At 34.8% G+C, this 14,941-nt stretch overlaps 3 protein-coding genes across 5 annotated transcripts; 2 read left to right on the top strand and 1 right to left on the bottom strand.

Moving 5' to 3' along the window:
* Positions 1 to 4,614: 4,614 nt before the first annotated feature.
* Positions 4,615 to 6,163, bottom strand: LOC141651965 (peptidyl-prolyl cis-trans isomerase FKBP17-1, chloroplastic). 2 transcript variants are annotated; one of them, XM_074459651.1, is made up of 4 exons: positions 5,788 to 6,163; positions 5,253 to 5,378; positions 5,057 to 5,173; positions 4,615 to 4,927 (listed from the first exon to the last, which is right to left on the bottom strand). In XM_074459651.1, the coding sequence occupies exons 1-4, from the start codon at positions 6,088 to 6,090 to the stop codon at positions 4,808 to 4,810; spliced, it is 666 nt and encodes a 221-aa protein (XP_074315752.1). In that variant the 5' UTR covers positions 6,091 to 6,163; the 3' UTR covers positions 4,615 to 4,807. The 2 variants fall into 2 exon arrangements, with proteins under 2 accessions (XP_074315752.1, XP_074315753.1); XM_074459652.1 differs by lacking the exon at positions 5,057 to 5,173.
* An 831-nt stretch (positions 6,164 to 6,994) lies between these two features.
* On the top strand, positions 6,995 to 10,055 carry LOC141652471 (B3 domain-containing protein REM9-like). The gene is made up of 3 exons (XM_074459970.1): positions 6,995 to 7,183; positions 8,000 to 8,407; positions 9,618 to 10,055. Exons 1-3 carry the CDS (start codon positions 7,118 to 7,120, stop codon positions 9,849 to 9,851), a joined length of 708 nt encoding a protein of 235 aa, XP_074316071.1. The 5' UTR covers positions 6,995 to 7,117; the 3' UTR covers positions 9,852 to 10,055.
* Positions 10,056 to 10,934: 879 nt separating this feature from the next.
* Positions 10,935 to 13,747, top strand: LOC141652470 (B3 domain-containing transcription factor VRN1-like). Of its 2 annotated transcripts, none has more exons than XM_074459969.1 (5): positions 10,935 to 11,048; positions 11,257 to 11,326; positions 12,554 to 12,977; positions 13,122 to 13,249; positions 13,347 to 13,747. In XM_074459969.1, the coding sequence occupies exons 2-5, from the start codon at positions 11,258 to 11,260 to the stop codon at positions 13,590 to 13,592; spliced, it is 867 nt and encodes a 288-aa protein (XP_074316070.1). In that variant the 5' UTR covers positions 10,935 to 11,048; position 11,257; the 3' UTR covers positions 13,593 to 13,747. The 2 variants fall into 2 exon arrangements, with proteins under 2 accessions (XP_074316070.1, XP_074316069.1); XM_074459968.1 differs by having other exon boundaries at positions 10,971 to 11,048; positions 11,179 to 11,326.
* Positions 13,748 to 14,941: the final 1,194 nt, after the last annotated feature.

Below are 14,941 nucleotides of genomic sequence, written 5' to 3'. Positions count from 1 at the left end.
GGAGTGAAAATTTCAAAGGGACCGAGCGATAAATTCCAGAAAACCTTTGATTTTTCAAATTTTAGCAGAAACGGACACCCTACTAACCCTCCCTCGGTCCACCACCGAGTAACACTAAGACCATTCCCAAGCAAGGTCAATTGCTTGGTCGTGACCTTGCTTGGTCACGATTAATCAAGTAATTAGTATTGTTAATGTGTGACCAAGGGTGGTTAATTTGTGACCAAAAATAAGAAATGGTCAATTTGTGACCAAGGTTGGTCAATTTGTGACCAAGGTTGATCAAAAGAGGGGTCTTATTGACCTTCTACGTGTCAATTTCTTATTGGTTGGACAATTATAAAACAATAAAAAACAATGATTGAGAATGTTGTAAAGTGGATAATGATTGGGTTGATGACCTAGGTCGCGACCTTCTGCTTGGGAGGGTGAAAATGGGTCAAGGTTAATAAGTTAGGATTAAGAGTAAAATCGGGCCGCGACCTAGTTAGCGCGACCACTGCTTGGGGATGGTCTAAAGGTGAAGTACTAGTTAAGACACTCTATTATCAATGGTATATGTGCATTAATGGTGAAGTACTAGTTAGGATACTCTATTAGTACACAAATTTTCATTGAAGACATGACATATCCGTCACAAGTTGAAGACGGATATCATTTTACCTCACAATGTACCCACTTTTTCTCTCTCTGCAACACTATTCATGTGGTCCCCTTTCTCCACTAACCCATTTTGTTACCATTTTATCTCACAAAATATCCGTCACAAATGGTAACCCGTCACAAGGGAGACCAATTGCTATTAGTATTACATAATAGTATAATACAAATAAGTAAATAACCATATTTGGATAAGATCATTAGAGGATAATTAAGCTTCTTAATGTTAAAATCTATGATTATATCGAGTTATATAAAGTAGTATTTGATTAGAACTCTCTCTAAAAACCTCTAAAAACCTAACCCTAATCTTCAAGTTCATCAATTAGGGGCTACCGTCTACCAATTTTGGTGGAGGTAAGCCCCAAATTTTCCGTTTTTCTTACTAACTATCTACTCCCTCCTATCCACTCTTTTCTTCCCTATTTCCTAAAACGGATTATTCAGATTTTCTTCCCCTTTCCTTTTTGAGAAAGTTTTTATTAATATTATACTCTTACCTCTTTCCACTCATCAAACCCCACTATATACTTTATTAATATTTAATTCTAATTATTCCTACCTCTCTCCAATAACCAAACCCCACCCATCTCCTTTATTAATATTTAATTATAATTATTCATATCTCTCTCCAATTACCAAACCCCACTCATATATTTATCAATATTATACTCTCCATCCTTAATTTCCGTGCCCACCTCAAAGGGGAAAAAAAGGATGGATGGGAGGGAGTATTAATTATTAATTATATGCAAATAACTCTTGCCTCTCCTTTATTGGAGATTTGTCCTCGCCTTTGTGTGAGTTTGATCCTCATCTTGTGTGAGATTCATCCCTCTATTTGAGAGGTTCAAGAATTATGTGGAAGATCAATGGTCTTATCTGTAGTCATATGGTGCTGCAATTTTGCTTACGATTTGTGAGATCGGACAAGATTCATCTCTTTCAAAACTTTATTATCAGATCTATGGATCCCCTCGCAGTTGGCTGTATGAAGAAACAGCGGTATTTTAGAGGGTGGTGTGCAGAAACGCTTTTATCTAATAACAATCTTAGTTTTAGGAAAGGTTTGTCTTACTTGTGTTTTACAAATTTGTATTCAATTATTTTTAATTTTTGTTGCAATTCTTGTATGACATATTATTATTATTATTAATGAAATTGGTAAAAAAGAAAATGTTAAAATCTATGGATTGGGATAACCTATAATTAATGGTCTGATTATGTGATGATTAACAAATGAATTGGGATTTGTTATCTCGCACTAATTTTACGTTGCACTCCAAAAGCTGCGGAATATGCTCGTAACAAAATTGGGTGATTAATCAAAAACCAGTTCAGCTCTCACGTGTCCAGCGGATCACAACTTCACAAGTGACGTGGGGTCAGATGTCATGTGCTACGAGAGTTATCGGTAACTCAAATAAAACCGGTGCATATGGATAATAGACTTATTTTAAGTTCGAAAAATCTTATTTCAGATGGATAGTTTTTCCTTCTGAAATAAGACCGATAAAATATTGTTATTTTTTAAGAAAATAAAAGCAGTGAATCTACAAAATATTATCATTTGATGTGTCACTTTTTACCCTAAAAATAGTGGGAAAAATAATGGTAACATGTTATCAGAAAAATACAAATATTTTACTGTCAAATGATAACATATTGTCCGTCTTATTTCAGACCAAAAGTAATGGTCTGGAGCAAGACACACTGTTTTAAGTTATACACATTGCACTTAATAATTGAATTATTAGCTTGTTTGTACATATACAAGAATGAGATAAAATAAAATTGCGTAATCACAGATTATACTCCGTATACAAAGTACAAAGTAAATTATACTTTGTTAACTCTAAACTAAACTCCGATTTAACATGTACTCTTATGTCTTTAATGTTTTCATGGGAGAGTATTTTACTTGAAATATAAATAATTATTTAATCAAAGTAAAAATTACTCTTCGATTTTACATGCATTTTACGCGCAACAATTTTGGTATAAATAAAGAAGATGTCTCATGTGTAGTTGCATTTTAGAGCCTCAAAGATGGCAAAGAGATAGCCAGCCTATATGGAATTGTGATTGGTTGATCTAAGGTGTTGAGAGAATTAATACTATCATTGATTAATGGAGAATAAATATAGTACTTTAAAATAGTAGTAATAAAATAATATGAAGTGTGCAAGTTGTGGTGTTTGAAAGTTATTATGCATGACATTATATAAGTTGGTTAGTGGTTATGACATTTTGATTGGTTTAACTCAGATTTGAATCATATGAGTTCTATGTTTGTATACAACTAACTATACATACATGTCCTTGTAGTCTTCGTCAATTGACCTCTAACTTGCAAGCTAGCTAAGCTATATGAATGCCAACTTATTTGTCCCTTTGACTAATGAAATTCAATGTATAATGAATGTTGTACTTTATACTCAAGATGTTTATTGCATGCTTTCATATTAAGGCTTTAGGATCTATAAACATATTTTAGGTAGCGAGTTTGTTCTAATTTTAGAGGATTATTTAACTCTTACGATGAAAATATGTCCTCGTAGTTATCTTAGAGAGTATGGTTTACTTGGTAGTAACTAAGTAGACAAATTTTCAATTGAACAAAATTACAAACTTGTTCTCCTAAGTTGTGCTTTCCTCCTTAATCACAAATTTTATCGGATTGTTCAATTGATTGTTTTATTTATCTCTGTTATCAGGCTTGATTTAGCATACATTATACATTTTATGTCACCAATCACGTAAAAGCTTCATATAGAACATTGGGAGGTCGGACTTTGAAGGGTGCGAGATATAAAAGGGTCTAAGGGGTATAGTGAACTGTGATTGGAAGGACAGTAAATTATGTTTTACTAAAAAAAGAAAACAAAAAAAAAAAGAAATATGGGCCAAAAGTTTGGACCGGAACAAAGTAAAGTCAGTTTTATTTACTAACGTCAAGTTTTTTCCTGTATTATTATTATTATTATTATTATTATTATTATTATTATTATTATTATTATTATTATTTTGTAAAAATGACTAACGTAAGATGTTGATGTAACTTTGAGATTAAAAAAATTCTTCGGAAAATTCACGTGGTACCCTCGAACTTTGTCAGTTTTCACGTAATACCCAACTTTTTAAGTTTGTGCACGTGATATCCTTGAGATTTGATTTTCATGCACAACGTGCCCTTTTTATCGTTCTTAAAATTTTCAATTGAGCATAAATCATAAACCAGAAATCGGAATTGACTAATTTTTTTTTCCAAATTGATAACCTCTTCGAGATCTACAGATTGATAAAACGAAAATGGTCATTCGAAAATTTAAAATCGAAGATATGGTTGATTTGAGATTTTCGATAAAAAAAAAAACGTACAAAATGTCGGTCGACAATTTTTTTTTCTCAAATCGTATATTATGGCAAGATAATTGTTTTAGAAAAAAGATTTTGCCGAATCTGAATTCCGATCTACGAGTTATGCTCAATTGAATGTTTTTATAGCGACAAAAATGGCATGATGGGCATGAAAATCAAACATGGAGGGTATTATGTACACAAACTTAAAATATTGGGTACCATGCGCAAAGTGGTAAAGTTTAGGGATACCACGTGAATTTTCCGAAAATTCTTTATACAAGTGCTTTATATACAATTGGAAAATCGATCCATGGAGAAGTGAAAAACTAAAGCAGGCCAGTGAAATGGGCCTACTTATAATAAAATGGGCCTTTCTTGAGATCTACATTTGTAAAAAGCTTTTACTTTATCGAGCCCACCAAAAAAGTCAAGTCTTTTGCAATGCAACTGATCAGTGTTTCGAACTCCGGCGCTTTTTTTTAGAACAAAAACTTTAGAGCTTCTAATTTTGGCAGCTTTGATTATTTATTAAAACACAAATTCTCGTTTGTGACGGATTATAAGCCTGTCACGTCTCACATCCGGTTAAAATAATGTTAAAAAAGGGAGCTGCTTGCGAGATGTCACTAATTAATTTTCGTCACAAGCAAGAACAACCGTTACTAAAAATGTACTATCTATCTATAATAACGTCAACAAGAAATACTAGCGATTAACGCTCTTTACTATTCCGTATTTCGTATCATAAAATTAAATAACTTCAACTTCTCTATACCGATTTCTACTAGTGCTTGACATTGACTAGTTCAATATCGAAAATCAGAGTTCGTAATGTCGAACCTTCTCCGTTAGCAAGCCGTGTTGGATTGAAGATCGTAGTGAACAACCTTTGTCTGTCAAAGAACTGGCATAGAAACCAAAGTGATCATTAGTCGTACAATTGAGACACTCACTTAATTTAAAGTTAGTCAGCATCTCGAAAAACAAAAACGTTATACATTAAAAATACGAGCGAGTACAAATTACAACACACATTGGGTGGAATTGGCTCTTGATTAGTATTTTGATATCCTTGTGAAGGTGGAATAATTACTCTTCTAATTCCACCTACTCTCATTGATCTTACGGTTGATTCAATTCCTGAAATCACCTATTCATATACATTTCATATATAACATGGACATTATACGTCACAAACTTGTAAAACTTTATTTTAAATGCAAACTTACTGAATTATTGGATCCAAGAATGAAGGTAAAAGGGATCGATTCACCGGTAGAATCTTTATGATCATAAGTCGAGTCGAAACGCCAACCTTGTTTTGCCGCCAACCTTCCATAGTAATGTATTGCTACCTTTCAAATAATAAGGTAATATTACCTTAGTCTCCAAACTTATTAATCAGTTATCCTAACGTATGCCCTTAGGTCACACAATAAGAAACTAATTATGAAAACAATTGCAAGATTATTTTATTAATTAATTATGGTAAAATGAGTTTGTTAATTAATTTCTCATAATATGACATACTCGTGCAAATCTTTCTCTAGTTAGAATAATATTAAAATGTGGGTAGGGCATACTACAGAAAAACCGACTACTCCGTATTAATTTTTCAATTTGCAATGTTGCATAATAAAAAGGGTTATGGAAAAAATGGTCTCTTAATAACCGGTTTGTCACAAGAATTTGTGTTACGTAAATGTTATCAGGTCTAGGATATTATACGACAATGTAAGAAAGAAGCGCAAACAATTAAGTTACTTGATCGCCGTCAACAGGCGTGGTTCCATCGCCAAGGCGAAGATCTAACGCCTTAACACCACCCGAATGAGGAAGATCGTAGAATTCAGTAACTAGTCCATGACTTGGAGCAGAGGACGTGAAAAATGTAATTGGAAATAATACAGTTGATATTAACACCGTTCTTCGGCTTTTTCGACTTTGCGTGATTTCCACTGATTTAGCATTAAAAGAGGAAGTTATGTATACATTTTGTGAATTGTTGGATTGTTGTATTGTTGAGAATCGAACAGTGTAATGGCAGGGTACATTGAAGGTTATCATGTTAGTTGTTCAAATGAAAGGATAAGAAATCTTGATGAGTTTATCTGTTTCCTAATTTATTTATTTTTTTATTTATTTTTGCTTTTTGAGCAAGTGGTGACGTGTCATCCTTTGTCAACCATTGGATAATTTTGGAAGTAAACATGGTGGTTATGGACTCATGGTCCATGATCCATCAAAGTTTCGGTCGGGTCATTTCGAGTCGGGTAATATTAAGATGTCAGATCTACGTTATCGTCGTGTTATTTTGAGTTGGATCACTTTCAGGTCCGACACTTTCGGGTCTATCACCGGGTCAAGTTCAGATCACATTTTAACCATTGGATAATTGGAAGTAAACATGGTCCATCAAAGGCCGGGTCATGTCATTTTGAGTCGCGACATTTTTGTCGAGTCATTTTAGGGTGTCAGATCAATTTTATCATGTCATTTTACGTCGGGTCACTTCAGGGTGTCAAACTGGTGTTATCGTGTCATTTCGAGTTTGGTTACTCTACAGTCTCAGATGTGCCTTATCAGGTCACTTATGGGTCGGGTTACTTTGCGATCTCAAATCTGTGTTGTCGGGTCACTTTTAGGCCTAAGGGCTAAGACTCTTTATAGTCATCTATCGAGTCAAGTTATGGTTACACTTTCGCTTCACTTTTAAGATCTTGAAACAACTTTATCGGATCGGGCCATTCGAGTTTCGTCCTAAATGATCCTATTTGGATTCTACTTGTCATATATAGAAACAATATAGAAAATGTTGTCAATTTAAACTTCCTCATTAGTACTTCATATAGTCATTAATCAATACTCCCTACACGATTTGTATTTGAGATTGTGAGCTGTTTTCAACCCAAAATTTACACCAAATTAATGAAATATACTCAGCTCTCAATTCTAGCAAGTGTAAGAACATCCATAAATAGATCACTTTCATTAAAGTTTCAATAAAGAACACTTGAACATAAAATCCAAAGCAAAATTATTAAAATCACCAATTAATTACTGTTTTTGAATTTCAATAGTAAAAATTGAGAAAATGGAGAACAACAAGCCACCTTACTTCCACCAGATTGTCATTGCTGATTATCTTGCAAACAGAGTGGTAAAAACCTTTCACTTTTACTTTTAGCAATAACTTTTTATTCTACTCCCTCCGTCCCAATTATTTGCATACCTTCGATCTATATAGCCTTTTTTTTGTCTATACCATCCGGTTATCCGAACTACATTGGGCCGACTAAGCCGAATTTCGGGGCGTGTCCAAGGATTACGGTATTTAAATCCCTCCCAATCGCAGTTGTGGGGGATCGATCCGCAGACCTCCCTACCAAGCGCAGCCTCATGCTACCACTGCGCCAACCAACGATTGATTTCGATCTATATAGCCCTTAATAATATAGAAAAAAAAAATAAACAAATATGTACAATACATGGGATGCGGGATGAACCCGTAATTTATTATCACGATACCTCTGTTTTATCCACTAGTTTAAGAGGTCTTGGGTATATTTGTATGTTTACTTGTTTTGCATCTTGCATTTTTTTTTTTTTTTTTTTTTTTTTTTTTCACATCTTGGCTATGACTGTAAAAATTTAGAAATTTACCATTTGAGGAATTATTATGAAATCATTTTGTTATTTTTCTTAATTGAAGGTTGAAATCTAATCTAATCCTGAAGAGTATTTTAATTAAAGATAAACAAACAATTAAGACGAACGGAGTACGATTTTATAATATACCCCTCAAACGGATCTCATGCAATCTATTGTACCTTACGCTGAAATTTATATATAAAAGAACCATATCACAAGTAAGACGGTCTTACATAATAATTAGCAGATGATTTATCACAATTTTTGATCCAACATAGTCACATAGACCTTAAATTTCTAATTCTAATTCACATTTTTTATTTAGAAAATTCCACCACTATTTATGAAGCATTTATCCAAGGACTTGTGTGAGGAAGAAACAACAAATGCAACAATCAAAAGTGATGTTGGTATTTGGCCAGTCAAGCTTAGGAAAACTAGTACATACACATATATAGAAGAAGGCTGGCCAAAAATTATGGAAGACAATTCCTTAGGAGACATGGAGTTTTTAGTTTTCCGGTATGACGGAAATATGTGTTTCAATTTGCAAATCTTTGAGAAGACTGGTTGCGAAAGGATTTACCCGTCGACTATTATCTCCGGTATTCCTAAGGAAGAATGTGTTTATGAGGAAATTAATGTTGCTCAAGGGGATTATACTTTCAACTTTGAAAATCCTCATTTCAGGAAGTGTTTGACAGAAAGTAATGTGATTAAATCTTTTACACTCGTAAGTATCCTTTCTCCTTCCGTCGAAATTATTTATTTACCTGGTTTATTCTTTGTAAGGGTATTTTAATTAAACGTGGCTAAGTTGATAAGACCCGAACCCAAAAGGTACAACAGAGAACTAGACTCGAACCCAGACTGATTCTACTCTATTTTTTTAATGGAACAGACTGATGTAGACGACCCATACTTGAACTTACCCAATATTTTTTTACTGGGTAAGTTCGAGTATGGGTAGTCTAGAGTAGGAATCAGTTTCGTTTCGAACTTAAACCATTTGATATGAACCACCCAGACTGATTCTACTCTATTTTTTTAAGGAACAGACTGATTCTACTGTAGACGACCCATACTCGAACTTGCCCAAATTTTTTTTACTGGGTAAGTTCGACTGTTCGAGTATGGGTCGTCTAGAGTAGGAATCAGTTTAGTTTCGAACTTAACCATTTGATATGAACCACCTTGACGGATTCTACTCTATTTTTTTTTATGGAACAGACTGATTCGACTGTAGACGGCCCATACTCAAACTTACCCAATTATTTTTTACTGGGTAAGTTCGAGTATGGGTCGTCTAGAGTATGAATCAGTTTGGTTTCGAATTTAACCATTTGATATGAACCACCCAGACTGATTCTACTCTATTTTTTTGTGATGGAACAGACGGATTTTACTCTAGACGACCCATACTCGAATTTACCCAATTTTTTTTACTGGGTATGTTCGAGTATGACTCGTCTAGATTAGGAATCAGTTTGGTTTCAAACTTAACCATTTGATATGAACCACCATTCTACTCTATTTTTTTGATGGAACGGACTGATTCTAATGTAGACGACACATACTCGAACTTACCCAATTTTTTTTTTACCGGTTTAGTTCGAGTATGGGTCGTCTAGAGTAGGGATCAGTTTGGTTTCGAACTTAACCATTTGATAATAATTGATATGAACCACCCAGACTGATTCTACTCTATTTTTTTTATAGAACAGACTGATTCTAGTCTAGACGGCCCATACTCGAACTTACCCAATTTTTTTTTTACTGGGTAAGTTCGAGTATAGGTCGTCTAGAGTGGGAATCAGTTTGGGTTCGAACTTAACCATTTGATGTGAACCATAAACAAATGAAACAATCTGAGATGAGTAATTTAAGACGCGAAAACAACACTTGTTTGTTTTCGACACAATGTAATGTTGCGATTCTTTCAGAGGCTTCCAAAGGAATTTTCGACAAAGATTTCATCATCTGAAAGCGTAATAATCGAGATCGAGAACACGAAGGGAGAAGCATGGGAGGTGAAGGCTACAATGAATACTGGAACATACTGTCTTTCTTCAGGATGGCGAAATTTTGTGTTCGCCAACAAATTAGAAGTGGGGGGTGAATTAATTTTCGAACTTATTGACAAAAAAAGGATTAGGGTTCATAAGATAATAGCATGATTAATGAAAAATGATGCTGATTTTACAACTAAGAACATCTAAACAGCATTGTTAATTGACATTAATCAGTTGAATAGTTTGAGTTGTAGTTATTGTTGATTGTCATTGGCTTTATATTACTTAGATCCGTCTTAAAAGCTAGCTTAAGACGGATACTTTTGTATTAAATGAGAATTTGTATTATATTAGACGTTTCTTATCTTCTTTTGAGCTCGTTTCTGTGTGGTTTTAATAAGTGTTTTTTAAGTCGTATAATTGTTTGGTTTGGGAAATTGACGAGGGGGTTGAGAAATACAATATTCAAATGAGTGCAATACGTTGTTGACGGGATTCGAACTTAAGTTGTGAGGGTTCAATAAAATATTGAATGCAATTTTCGTTGTGGATCTTTTGAAAATAACATTTTTTAGTACTTCACGGGTGGGTAAGACTACATATATTAAATGCCTTGAGGGAGTACTCACGATTGCGATTGCCCCCTTAATTGTGCCCAAAATAAATTTTAAGTGTGATCGACACCACGACATAGCCTTAAAACTCGGATAAGTTTTTACTCCGTATTATTTTACTAATGTTAAACTATTCACTTTAACATGTAGAGTTGGCCATGGGCGAGGCCACTCAGGAGTCGGGAGTTGAATTGGGTTCGGCCTGGTCAATCTTGAACCAGTCCTGGGGTTGGGAAGGGCCTAAGGCTAACAATTATGGTCCAATTATTAATTCTTTTTTTTTTTTTTTTTGCTTTTTATCGAGTCAAGTGGCTGGCCGGACTAGAGATTTTCGACTCTGAACCGACCTAAAAGATTAGGTGGGTCACATTGGGTCGTGAGCGGGCTAGTCGGGCCTTTATGACACTCCGAGAGGCAAAATTGGCCGGACCGACTGGCACAATTGGCCCACTTTACCAACATGCATCAACTAGTACCCATTGAAATAACCCGATCTAAACCGACCCGACTCAAAATCGGCCCATATGATTAATCTCCCACTCAACTAAATTTTTCTTGCACACCTTCCATAAAGTCTAGTGTACTTAATCATTGTCAAAAAAAAAAAAAAAAAAAAAAAGTCTAGTGTACTTGTCGGAAAAATCCCTTTTTTTCATTAAAAGACACAGTAAAAATCATGATCATCTGATTCAAGAACCTTCCATATTCCATCAGTCAAAATTTAATCTTAATTTTTTACAGCATTCAGGTAAATTACCAATGACCATCTCTGATGATATTTTTGATAGTTATTTTATTTGTGTTTGTTCAATTGAGTAATTGTGATTTTGGTATGTTTAATTTACTGTTTCAATTTAACTGCGAGAAACTTTGAACAGACGTATGAAAATGACTTGAAACGAGTAGCCGGAAATTTTACTTATAATTTTTGATTTAATTTACTGCTCAAATATCAGCATGAGCAGCTCTCCTGAAGGAAGCTTCTTCCAATTGATGCTAACTCCTACCTTACGCTTTAACAAGCTGGTATACTTCTCTTCTCTCCTCTAACGGTGTTTTATCCATTTGTTTACCTTTCTATTTTAGGAAGGTTTTTCATGGTTAATTTGGTTATACACATCCATTAAGGTCCCCTCGTTAGTTGTAATCCCCTAACCACCATAAATGGTCCTCTCCCCTTTCCTTGGTCTTTCTGCCAAAACCAAAGGTAAACAAATGACAGGGACGGAGGGAGTAGTAACTAGTACTCCTACTGAAGTTGTAAGATCTGACCGATTTTATCTTTTGAGAGACGGTTTTACATAAAGTAAATGTGTGTTAAGCCAGTTGTTGTTTTACAAATTGTGGCTGTAAATAGAATGCAGTTTTGCAATAGTATATTGTAAAACCGTCTTACAAGAGACCTTCTCAATGTCGTGAAATGTCATATGAGAATTAGTGTTTTTTCTAGGTAAAATATTGTTGTTGAAGTATCATGATCCATTTATGTAATCTTAGGAGTATTTGATTATAAATGATTTGGGCGATTAAAGACGCATTTAGGTTATATACAGGCCGGACTTAACACGGATTTTGTGGTCACGTATAAGTGAGAGAGTAAGAGGCCGAGTCCAATGGATGAGACTAGTCAGTCAATGAACAAGTCTAGCTACAAATGATACTATTAGGTGAGGCTGATAGTGGCTTGTGGGGTTGTCCGAGTTAGTGGCTGTCTGTTAGGTCGTGAGGCGTATTTTGGTCTGATGGCGGTATGATCTATTTATAGACAAGGAGGCGTATTTTGGTTATTTATGACAGGGTTTTTACTGATCTTGTTCATCTGTAACTTTGTAACTTGTAAGTCACACCCTAAAATCTAAAACCACTCAACCGTGATAGAAACAACAAAGCATGTTATTATGTTAAATGACGATTTTTGGGTTAGATTGATCGTCTCCTAGGAACGACTTGTTTTAGGTTGCAGGATGACTGGATGAGTTTTTAACATTGTTTGGCTTAAAATATGCTAATGGAGTAAAAAAACATGAGCTATCTTGATAGAGGAATGTAAGCAATCTTCCATTAAACAACCTGTGGTCGAACAATTCAATTCTCAACGCAGTTTGATACGATTTCTTCTCTATAAACAGTTTCTCTGCCCCGTGAATGTTGTTGTCCTAATGGGGAGTAGTCGTAAAATCTAAACCAAGTTTAGTTATTTGTTCTATAAGAAATATGATGGTTTCTTCTCTTGTTTGGTTAAAATTTCGGTAGAGGATCCCGAAGGACTTTGCAAGCGAATACTACGAAGAATTTGATGCATATTGCTACCTTGAGGTTCCCACAGGTGTAACTCATCGAGTAGAATTGGATGAAGAGGATGATGAACTATGGTTTGGTAATGGTTTGGAAGAATTTATCGATGCGTTTTCTATAAGATTTGGTTACTTCATGCTTTTCATTTATCAAGGGGATTCAAATTTCTTAGTCCACATATATGATCTGACTAGTTGTGAGATATCTTATACGCGGCGCCATGACAGTCCAAGCCTTGGATCTTGTGAAGATTCTGAAAGTGAAATTGATGTCAGTATCAGCTCATCAGGCTCGGACCTGCAAGACGAAATGCTTAGTAGCGAAAGCGGAAGTGAGTCTAGTAATGGTAGCATGATTCAGACGTTCAACACTTTTCAGTACAGTAAGATAACTTATTGAAGTACTCACTCGTTTTACTTATATCGTTGAGTATTTTGATATTTTGATATTTGTCTGTGAAAATTCACCGGTTTCTTAATTTACTGTCCCTCGGCTCCTATTAACATTTTTCTAACCACCATTGCAGGCAAATATCGTTGGTTGGTCCTGTTTAGGGATGCAGTGAAAGTTCTCGGTAATGCTAGAATTCCCGTGCCTAACAATCCTTTCTTTGTCATTCCGATTAGAAACTACAATTTGGATGGATGCTCCCTGGTATGTATCGTAAAATCATATTCATGTCGGTAATTGTCATACTCTTCTGTTAAATTAGGGAGTATTTGTTTTTAATGCTAGTTCTGTAATGATGCAGACTATACCGTTGTCTTTTGCTCGAGCGCATCTTAGATGTAGGTCAGGGGGTTTCGTCAAAGTGAAGGTAGATGATGGAAGACAATGGTCTATTCAATGTTATAGAAACAGGTCAAGATGCATTTTATGTTACGGTTGGAATGGTCTGCTGCAGGAAATGCATCTGGAGGTCGGAGATATTTGTCTTTTCGAGCTAACTGATGTCAAAAAAAGCGTGTTTCACCTTTTTGTTCTCAAGGCATCCTAGATGATTAAGACAAAGGGGACTTTCTAGGGTGGTTTTGCTGTTGACGGGATTTAAATCTAGATTAATTAGTACTCGTACTAATTTGTAGTCATTTACCACCTAAAACTCGGATCGCTAACATTATTGTCTCTTGGTAATTGGTATTGTCTTAATTAGATTATGGGAACTAAGTAGCTAAGTAGCTATGTCCTGTTGCTCTTGACTCGGTCTATCTTGACGGAAATTGGTTGAAGATCTACGCAACTTACGCTTATACATACGGAGTATTTACACCGAAACATTGTTTCTGATGTTACATCTCAACTCCATTGAGATTTGAGCATATTACTTAAAGAACTCTTATTGCAAAAACTGAAGTTAGCAAATTATTTGTCAAAAGTTCGAAAAATGTTATCGGGTTGTTTAGAAAAATCGTCTACCGGAGAAAGGGCGAACCCAGGATTGTCCAACATTATCTCCACAACTGTTGTTGGAAGCTTAACTAGTCTCACTTAACCTTGTGAGTCTACTAACTTTGCCACCTTTGAATTTGTGCTTTAAACTTTAAATAGTTGCCCATTTTTTTTGTGAGTCGAATAATCCGACTCGAACCAGAGGAATAAAAATCCGAATTAATTTGACTCCATTAAAGCCAACCCCAATGTTTATTACTGCATATTGACCATTAGGGTAAGATTATGAGTTCATAGACTATACATCTGAGGTAGTACCTCTTATTGTTTATTTTCTGAGTTTTATTTTAAACTTTTTGAGTTCTGCTTTAGTATAAAGTTTTTGAGCACATTTACTAAAACATTACACTAAAAAAATATAATATTGCTCAAAAACTATATTTATAAATGGTAATATGCTCAGAAAAAATTGTGTATATGCTCAAAAACTACAAGGTCTGAAGTACTACCTCAGATGCGTAATCTTTTTTCTCGTAAGATTATTGGTAGTCTTGAGACAAGATTTTGGTAAGTCTTGAGACAAGACTCACTCAAGACTACCAATAATCTACCTTAATCTTTACAAAGTCTTAAGTTGAGTCTTAGAAATGCAAGACTCAACTTTAAAATTTGGGTGAGTCTTGACCCCACCTTAAAGAAAAATTATCCAATGGGTGAACAACATGTGTCCTTTCTTTTTGTTAAAAAAATAAAGTGGGGGTGAAAAAGTAGAGTTTGAGGTGAGTCTGACGGATAATGTATAAAGTCTGAGGTGAGTCTGAAATGAGTCTGAATAATAAAGAAATAATAAAAGTTAGTGAAAGCTGATGTGGCAGAGTTTTAAAACTTGAGAGGATCTTACTGATAATCTCACGCTTATCCTCTAGTAACTTGATAACAGCCCACCGAAAAAATTGT

The sequence above is a fragment of the Silene latifolia genome, chromosome 4, assembly GCF_048544455.1.
Source record: "Silene latifolia isolate original U9 population chromosome 4, ASM4854445v1, whole genome shotgun sequence".
Classification (NCBI taxonomy): Eukaryota; Viridiplantae; Streptophyta; class Magnoliopsida; order Caryophyllales; family Caryophyllaceae; genus Silene; species Silene latifolia.
This window is presented reverse-complemented; position numbering and strand designations above follow the sequence as displayed.

Bases quoted from the DNA above. Each gene is read 5' to 3' on its own strand.
- LOC141651965 (XM_074459651.1), bottom strand. From the start codon at position 6,090: ATGATAACCTTCAATGTACCCTGCCATTACACTGTTCGATTCTCAACA. The intron at 5,379-5,787 runs GTAACTTAATTG...ATTATTTGAAAG, and splicing joins CGCCTGTTGACGGCGATCAA to GTAGCAATACATTACTATGG. The intron at 4,928-5,056 runs GTGTGTTGTAAT...TTTCTATGCCAG, and splicing joins AAGAGCCAATTCCACCCAAT to TTCTTTGACAGACAAAGGTT.
- LOC141652471 (XM_074459970.1), top strand. From the start codon at position 7,118: ATGGAGAACAACAAGCCACCTTACTTCCACCAGATTGTCATTGCTGAT. The intron at 7,184-7,999 runs GTAAAAACCTTT...TTTTTTATTTAG, and splicing joins ATTATCTTGCAAACAGAGTG to AAAATTCCACCACTATTTAT. The intron at 8,408-9,617 runs GTAAGTATCCTT...CGATTCTTTCAG, and splicing joins TGATTAAATCTTTTACACTC to AGGCTTCCAAAGGAATTTTC.
- LOC141652470 (XM_074459969.1), top strand. From the start codon at position 11,258: ATGAGCAGCTCTCCTGAAGGAAGCTTCTTCCAATTGATGCTAACTCCT. The intron at 11,327-12,553 runs GTATACTTCTCT...AAATTTCGGTAG, and splicing joins CCTTACGCTTTAACAAGCTG to AGGATCCCGAAGGACTTTGC. The intron at 12,978-13,121 runs GTAAGATAACTT...CCACCATTGCAG, and splicing joins GTTCAACACTTTTCAGTACA to GCAAATATCGTTGGTTGGTC.